This window comes from Corella eumyota, chromosome 1, assembly GCF_963082875.1.
Source record: "Corella eumyota chromosome 1, kaCorEumy4.1, whole genome shotgun sequence".
Lineage (NCBI taxonomy): Eukaryota > Metazoa > Chordata > Ascidiacea > Phlebobranchia > Corellidae > Corella > Corella eumyota.
This window is the reverse complement of record NC_137490.1, coordinates 18,427,933-18,436,940: the sequence shown is the minus strand read 5'-3', so window position 1 is coordinate 18,436,940 and position 9,008 is coordinate 18,427,933. Positions and strand designations below refer to the sequence as shown.

At 32.6% G+C, this 9,008-nt stretch overlaps 1 protein-coding gene across 1 annotated transcript; it reads right to left on the bottom strand.

Annotated features, from left to right (window-relative positions):
• Positions 1 to 1,166: 1,166 nt before the first annotated feature.
• On the bottom strand, positions 1,167 to 8,042 carry LOC145750337 (vasorin-like). The gene is made up of 8 exons (XM_082566346.1): positions 7,659 to 8,042; positions 6,942 to 7,083; positions 6,551 to 6,780; positions 6,171 to 6,286; positions 4,105 to 4,335; positions 3,914 to 4,024; positions 3,608 to 3,751; positions 1,167 to 3,460 (listed from the first exon to the last, which is right to left on the bottom strand). Exons 1-8 carry the CDS (start codon positions 7,872 to 7,874, stop codon positions 1,921 to 1,923), a joined length of 2,730 nt encoding a protein of 909 aa, XP_082422472.1. The 5' UTR covers positions 7,875 to 8,042; the 3' UTR covers positions 1,167 to 1,920.
• Positions 8,043 to 9,008: the final 966 nt, after the last annotated feature.

Below are 9,008 nucleotides of genomic sequence, written 5' to 3'. Positions count from 1 at the left end.
ACACATTTTTTTACCAGCAGTTAAATACCACCCAATTTTACCGAAGAATAATTTATTTATTTTGCCAATGCATATTATGAAGTTCAATGGACAAACAATACTAATTTTTTTTTTAAATATTTCTTCGATTTTAAGTTTTCCCAAGGTACTAATAATCCTAATTGCCTTATTGACTTATGTTAATTGTATTCAATATTGTAAAGTCAATCAAATAAGCATACATAATTTGAAGATTTTAATAATCTTTATTTAAATGTCCCAAAGCAATTAACGAAACAAATTTTAAAGAATTTTTTTTTAATTAAGAAAAAGTAAATTATTTACCCAAAAGTTGCTTAAATAAAGTGGCATATTTTATCAAGTTAAGTTTTATGAAAAAAATTTATTTCTTATTAAGTTTGAATTCACTATTATAGTTTAATTTTGGTTATATATTTAAACATCAAACATTAAAAAAATAATTTTACTACTGTTGTTTTCAAAAAAAAACTGAAATTTTATTATAATTACGTTACGTTACACATTTTGCTTGTAACATTGGTTATAATTTAACTACATTAAACAAACAACTCAGAACCTGAAAACCATTTCGTGTATAGTAAGCACCAATAAGCTCTCTAGCGTTCATGCGGACAAAAAACTTAATAATTTCAGACAATGGCTAGAGAAAAATAAAATCTGTAATTTATAAGTTTTAACCCTTGGAACATAAATTTCAGTTCGTTAGAGGTCACTGCGGAGCACAGTAATCGTTTTATAAACCCGATCAGCCAAAACACTAACATTAAATTTGCCTTGTTTTAATATATTCCATAACAAATTACGCTTTTTTATGTATTAAAAAGGCGCTTTAAATCTTTATTTTTTAGTCATTATTAAACATTTAAAAAAACGTTGTAGTTGCAATGAAATAAGCCTTAAATTTAATTTAAAGTTTGCCTTTGAGCTTCAGTATTTGTTTTCGTAATAAATTTAAGTCAGATTTTTGTTTGGATTTGTTAGCCAAAACATCGACTATACACCCAGTTATTTAGTTGCTATATGTAACCTTATTTCGTCATGGTTTTGACTTCGTAACCATAACAACCAAAACCATACAAAAACCCATTGAAGTAAACTAAAAAAAAACATAATAATAAAAGTAATAAGTTTTAGCTTTACTTGCGCAATATAAAAACGATATGATAGAATAGAATTATAAACGGTTTGTTATAGTATAAGCGCAAAAAATTGGCACAGCGAATTGGAACTTTTAAAATAACATTACGTAAAACATTTATAAGGAGAAGAAAAAACATTACTTCATTCGGAAAGGGAAATCTTCTTTTCAAAATTTTCTAATGGATTAACAGACAACAAATATCATGATTTCATTTAAAAATAAAAATCCATTAGCTTATAATAACAAAACAAGATTCACTTCTATATGGTAAAAGGATGTAGTACAAAATAGTAGTGTATATAGCATTTATAAATCACAATGCAATAGAGATGGCAGCATACATTACTAGGCGGTTTATAAGGGCACTATAGTTTTAAATCATAAAACACGGGTACAAATATACATAAGAATTCAATTATAAACCTAATTAAAAAAGGCTAATAAAAAGCCTTATATGAAAACACATGTTTTTTGTATAACAGTTATTCTAAAATTGACTTATAAAAATTTTGAACACTTGAATGGCTTTCTTAGTTTGCAATATACCTTATAAGAAACAGATAAAAATAAAAAAAAGTAAAGTTTGAAGAAATAAAAGTATTCTGTCAAAAACTCTATTTTTTTCTTGTTGCTCGTAAATATTGTTTTAAAAAGTTATAACAAAGGAAAGGAAATGAGAAACACAGTCGTTTATACCATGCTATTTCGCTTGGAAAATTCGCCAGACTGTCAGCCTCTAAAGGAAATAAACTTATTCATTACATCACGAGCGTGTCATGAAACGATGACGTCATAGACGGAGACATTGTTGGCGCACAATATTCTGACGACATGTATGTACCGAGCGTGTCCGAGTACAACGGAGTCAAACCGATTTGATCGTTGCGCGAATTTAAAGGTAAGCCTTGATGAGTCAAAGGCGACATGTCTCTATAATTGTGTATCGGGCTGCTAAGCGGTTGAAAAGTAGTCTCTGGGTGCACCGATGTCGATGCAATCGGTGCTTGGTGGTACTGGTTGACCGTCGTACAGTTTGACTGTACTGGGATAACCATACCTCTAACCCCTGTGTCAACGTAACAGGTGTCAACACCTACCTCGTGGGGCAGTCTTGTAGTACTAGGATGCCTGTACATGTAGTCAGGTCCCCTATTAGGTCGCTGTATATGTTGCGACGTGGTATACGGATTGCGGTTGTTGTACATTGTACCGTTGCCCTGGTAACCCCCGTTAGCGCCAGTTTGTGGAGTAACGACGTAACGCATACCGTCGACTTGCATTGTCGAGTGCATAGGTGGTGTCGGAATCGAACAACAACGCTGCATGTCGACTGGGTAAGCATGTGGCGTGCCGCTAACGCTACCTCCCGAAGTGCTGCTTCTACCCAACGACCCAGCCTTGCTGGGAGTACTTACTCGCATTGGAGCTGTGACATAATTGTTAACGTGATAAGACTCGTCGTTTTGTGGGAGCAGAGCATGCATTTGTGGTGACTGTTGTTGTTGGGCTAAATACATTCTTTGCTGAGTGTTAACCATCGGTATAGCTTCTTGTTCCACGCAATCATCTTTTTGGCCCTTCTTGTATTGTTTGTGCGAGTTGACAGAAGCAGTGTCCGGGTTTTTAACGTTCTTTTTGCTTCGGTAACAAACAAACAAAACGACGATGGTGATAATCAAAAACGCGCCAAGACTAGCTCCAAGCGCTGGGTAAAGCAATTGAAAATCTGGATCGTCTTTAGTTGGGTTTGTAATCGCAGAATTATCACCCCCAATTACTCCTTGATCGTCCGGCTCCTTAGCCTCCGGTAACTTCCCAACAGTGTCATCAATTTCAGTTTTTGTAACGCTGCTAAGAGTACCTCGGTCGTTCACTGCGATTGTCGTCGTCACTTTAGTTGTGACGTCACCGCACAATTCGTCATGCACGACGCGGTTGGTTTTTCCAGGAATAACTTCGACGGTGCTGATGCATATGTTGTAACGCGTTCCCGATTCTAAGTTAGTTACAACATAGTTATGACGAGTAGGGGTCACGTTGAATTCTCGTCTTAGTATAGGACCGCCACTAGAACCAGGCAAGATCTCGGCCACTGAAATTGTCATTTTCTTCCCAGTTGCAGGTAATATAATCTCAACAGAGTAAGGGGTTAGGGTATCGGTTTGAATGATAAGTTTAGGTTTGTATGGGTCGACCGGTACAACGCTCTTTTTAGTTGAAGTTGGAATTTCAGATGGGATAAGAGAAGGAAGATGATCTTTTTCAGTGCAAACAAAACCTTTCCAGCCAGGTGGACATCTGAGATAAAATTTTAATATTTAAAGTAATCAAGCTTTTAAGACATAATTTGCCATGTTTAAGGCCTTAACTTTTAAGGATATTTGTGAACAAATCAATTGTGTGTATAACCTTAAATGGGTGTTAAAACACCTGATTTAATTTTACCTGCAAGCTGGGTATTCTTTTTCGTTAATATAACAAACTCCACCATTTTCACAAACCATTATCTCACATAACTCGATCAGTGGTCTCTTAGATGGTGAAGGGTTGCTTGAGGGAATTACATTGTTGATATTTGTATTCATTTCTCTGTAAAACAAAAAATACCAATTATATATTACGATTTCGTTAAAAATCGAATTTTATTAAAGGAATTTGTATAAGTATAAAAAACGTTAAAACTTTGAAACAAAAACATTAAAATAATTGTGTCAAGGACACCAGAAATCTAATTTTCATGATGTAACTTACCCGTTGCATTTTAATAGCCCTCCATAAACACTGGATAAAGATTTTCCTCTATATTTAAAAGGTGTTGAACATTGTACATCCATCTCATTTATAAAAGCTCCCTCGAAAACACTAAAACAAAACAAAAAAGTTAAAAATTAATTGTGAAAAAAATAAAACTTATTTACATAATCAATGATAAATTTGCTTACGTCATTAAGGTTGGAATCCACGCGATGTCGCAGTTGCAATTCCACGGGTTATTCGACAAATCAGCGACGTTCAAAAACGTACCACGAGGTATGAAACCTTCGGGTAGTGACGTCAGCTTCATTCCGCTAAGATCCAACACTTTGATTTGCTTCAAGTTGTCGAGGAACGTGGATGGGAGAGTGCTTATGATATTTTGTGAGAGATTTAAAGTGTGGAGTGACGTCATGTTACTAAATAAAAAAGGGAATTAAAATTTGGGGATCTAGAGTTAGGCACAGAGTAATTTTATTTTTGTTCAGGATTTTTGCATTAAAATGTTTTCGTAATAAAGAAAAATTGATGGCCGATTTTTGGGGGCTTTTTAAATATTTAAACTATTCTAAATTTGATTCTAACAAAAATTATTTATTTTTATATAAAAACACTAGTACTTTTTCGATCTAAATACGGTAAGTTTTGAATACACTTTCATTTGATCCTTTAATGAAATGTAATTTAAAAATATTTACGATTTAGGGTTGGTCCTACAGATATAGTTCAAATACGTAATACCCAAAATCAGAAAATCCTGGAGGTCTATAATTTACTTTTCGGTGTACTAGCAACACGCGACCGTAACAATAAACAACTGTTTTATTTCTGAAGTTTATTTTAATGCAAACCACGTGTTTATTAAAGTAAAATGTCAAACTTAATGTAATATATGATTCGATGACATACATTTTGTTGTTTCGGGAATAGAAAAGCGGTTATTGTCTGTTTTTACACAGGAACCCATTTTAATTCGCATTGTTAAAAGTTTATTCAAACAACAATGCGCATAGAAAATGATTAAATAACAATCTGTCTTTTCATTTTTATTAACCCCCCAAATTTTTTGTACAAATATAGGTTCGTTTAGACAACGTCGATTATCATTTTTTGTGTTTATGTTGAACAACGTTTTACTTAAATTGAGTTTTTGTTATGTTTTCCTGGGTTTGTAGAACGCGCTATTGGTTTTGTGAATGCTTCATTGGAGATAGTTTTATTTAGAAGAAGTCATTTTAATACTGTTTTCCCCTTTGGACAGATATTGATTTTCAATTTTTTTTATTTTATTTTTATGAAAAAAATTTTTTTTTAATTTTGAGATTTTTGCTGACGGTTTAAAAATGTAATTAAAATTTATCTTCTGCGCGTTTTTGGGTAAGCTGGCGTAAAAATGGCGTGTTTAAGATAAAACAACATTTTTAAGGATTTAAATCTTTACAAAAAATAACTCAACCTTAATCTTTTGTAAACCGAATTAAAAAAGAAAAATCTCAAATTTAATAAAAAACAACATGTACATGTTCAAGTTCTTTTATATATTTGTTCTTTATACATTTTTTTAAAAAATTCCATCGTTTTTTTGAAATAATGCGATTTAATTAAAAAGTGAATTACGTCATCTTTAAATTACAGGCCAATTTGCAAAATCTCGAGTCTGCGATAATAAGTATTTCCACGAAGCTCATTTTAATCGAGCAAATTTAAACTCCCTTTTCAACAACATAATATAACATTCATCGCTTGTGGTGAACTGATGTTCACTTTCCAACGTTATTAGGCCCAAATATGCCAAAAATGAGACAGTAAAACTTTAAATTAAATAATTTCGATGCGCGCGTGTTTTTTTGGTTAAAATAGCAAGCCTGTGTTTTTTCGAAATGTTGACTTAACATCGCTATAAAAATCCTTCTACGGAACGGAATTATTTTTTCTGGCATTAGGATCTCAATCGACACCCTTTAAAACAGTAAACATCTTTGTAGATGATGAATTAGCCTACAGTTTAGCAAAGACAGGGGATAGTCTAAACAACATTTCGTTGTTTCGCTTTGTGCTTCAACTAATGGCTTTTCCAATGGTTAAGGCGCGGCTTACGACAAGTTGAAAATTAAAGTTAATTTTTCAATCGCGCAAAAAAGACTGGGATACAGCGTAATTGAACCGTGTTTATTTCCCTATGCTTAAACACACACGGTTCTTTTGGCTAGATGTGATCCGAGCTAATTACCATCTTAAGAACAACGATTTATACCTGATTATACGTGGCACTAATTGAAGCAAATTTTCGCTGACGTCTAGTTCTCGTAAGTTGCTATTATCCACGTTAAACACAGAGGGCGCTAATTCTTTTAATTGATTTCCAGACAACTAGAAAAAAAAGAAAATTTGAAATAAATTTCATGTTGATGGTTGATGGTAGATATCGTTTATAATTACACTAATAGGTTGTAGGTATTACATAAACATCAAGAAATACATATGACGTGATTTTTCCTTATATTTACTTACAAAAACTTACTAACGAGCAATGCAATTAAAATCACATTATTCTTTGCTTTAAAATTTAATTTTCTAAAAAAAACTAAAAAGTTTTGCTAAAAGTTAGGTGAAAAATATAATATTTATACTTACTGTTAGTTGTTCTAGTTTCATTTCGCTAAACGTTCCCTGCAGTCGACTAATTTGATTATGTTCTAGACACAGTCTCCTCAGATTAGGACACTCTGTAATCTTCGGAAAGATGTTGATTCGGTTCCAGCCTAGTTTAAGTTCAACCAGGTGACTCATGTTACTTAAAGCACCTCGTTCGATCGTCCGAATTTTGTTGTTTTCTACATAAAGACGTTCCAAACTTTCTACGCCTATCGATAAAAACGTAATTTAGAAAAAAACAACTTAAAAAGCATTTTTAAATATTAAAAAAGAAAGAAAATTAAGACTCAATTAAAAAAAAAAATTAAAATTATATGTTTTATTAAAATTTAAAATGTTTAAAGATTTTTCAACATTAACCAGGACCTACCTGAAAACATTTTCTTAGTAATTCGAGTGAGTGAATTTTCGGATAAAGTTAATTCCTTCAGGTTTACTAGCTCACTGAATATATTAGGTGAAAGACCCGAATTGGTAATTTGATTATTGGTAAGATCTAAACGCTGAAGATCCTAAAAAATAAGAAGTTTTTTGTCTTAAAAGCTAAACCAAAAATGGCAATTGTCAATTTTAACTATTTGAAAAATATAAAAGTACTTTAAAAATATGTTAAAAATGTTAATTTTTATTTAATAAATTTCCGAAATTCATAGATACTTTAAATATTTTTAAATTATGCCCAAAATGATTTTTAAATGCAGTTCAAGGAATTAACAATATTTCGAATCATTAGCCGCACAATTTCTTTGTAAAACAAGAACAAAGTTAAGGTTAATGGAACAAACGCGTGTATACACTTTCAATTACTGAAGTAACAGACGGGAAACTATAGCCAGACAAAAATGACAGTTCTATATTCGACCAATAACCCGTACTTGGGTTAAATGGTAAGGGGTTAAAAATAGCCATTTATACTTTAGTTTAGTAACGTTTTTACGGCCTATGAATTTCAAATACCATGTTTATTTTTTGATTTTAAAACACGATAAATAAATGTTAAGTGTTAATTGTAAATATTATGCGATTTAAATAAAACATTTATAATTGATAGAAGAATTAATTATTAATATTAAATCCTGTTTTTTACCTTTAAGTTTGAGAAAACTCCTGGTGGAATAGAAGTAATGTTGTTGTCATATAAATATATTTGCTTGGCGTTTACAGGAATCCCGGTCGGTATACCAGTCAGTTGTTGACCGTCGCACCAAACAGTTCGACCAGCACATTGACAAACACTTGGGCAAGCTGACGATATCGAAAATGATAGAAATAAAGTGAAAATGTAGGAAGTTAGAGTTGACATCTTTGTTGGTGAAATCTTGTATATTTGAATACCGGATTTTTAGGTAAAAGTTTTGCAAGTCATTAAAAGTTTGTTGTTGTAGCTCAGTGATCTATTGGACACCGGATTTTAGGATGTTATTCTAATTCCCAATTTTTCAACACATTTTTTTAACTATTTTAAACCTATTTTTCCTGTAAGAAAAAAATATTAAAAAAATAGAATTTAAAATTTAATTTCTTTAATAAATCAAACTATCTGAATACAAAGCATATCATAATCCTATGATTTTCTGCTTCTAAAACAGTTAATTTAGAGTGAGTAATGTGCCTTACAAAAATAGATATTTTCTCTGACGTAATGACTAGTCAAGAATAAAAGTTGTTACCACAATTACTTTCTGACAACAATAAGACGCGTGGCGGTCAGATTGAGTTGCGATTTTTTGTTTGTAGTTGTTGCACCCCGCTTGTTTTCAATGGACCTTATCCTATCAGAATACTATCTGGTTTTACTAAGCCCTAAACGGTATTGCATGCTGCTTTGTCATTGCCTTTCAAGTGGTTTTGTATAAGAAAAACAATCTTTTTTTTCTGTTGGTCAACGACAGACGCATTGGCGAGATATTTCACTTTGATGTTTTTGACATTATAGTAGAGATAAATAATTTCTATTGTAGTCCCCCAGCGGAAATCGAACTGACAAAATATTCACTTAACTCCTGTGGTTTATGCTTGTAAAAAACTAAACAAATAACGCGACTAGCTAATTTTTTTCAGTTTCCTATGTCTGCTTTACTTTCATCCAACAAAACTAATTTCCGTTGTTTAATGAAAAAGGGCGATTCCTTCAAAGCCCGCTAAAGGCACGAGCCTAAAAATCCATGCCATTACACGCTTGGTGAGCAGAAAAGATTGGGCCGCTAGTCACGTATCAGCGCTCCTGAAACCCCTCACAGATTTTTACTTTTCCGTTGATATGTTTTTGTAAGCGCGATCCCTCTTCGTTGTCTGGGCCCTTCTGTCAAAGTCAAACTACGCATAACAATCGTCTGCGCTTTCTCTTAAAGCCTGGGTGGGTGTTGTTTTGATAATATCTCTTGTTGTTCCGCGAGCCTAATCTTTACGGACGGGAACAGCTCGCTCGAACATCTTG

What these genes read in the sequence shown, in the direction of transcription:
- LOC145750337 (XM_082566346.1), bottom strand. Translation starts at nt 7,874, where the DNA reads ATGTCAACTCTAACTTCCTACATTTTCACTTTATTTCTATCATTTTCG. An exon ending in TGGATTCCAACCTTAATGAC is followed by an intron (nt 4,025 to 4,104) that starts GTAAGCAAATTT and finishes GTTTTGTTTTAG; the next exon opens with TGTTTTCGAGGGAGCTTTTA. An exon ending in GGGCTATTAAAATGCAACGG is followed by an intron (nt 3,752 to 3,913) that starts GTAAGTTACATC and finishes TTTGTTTTACAG; the next exon opens with AGAAATGAATACAAATATCA.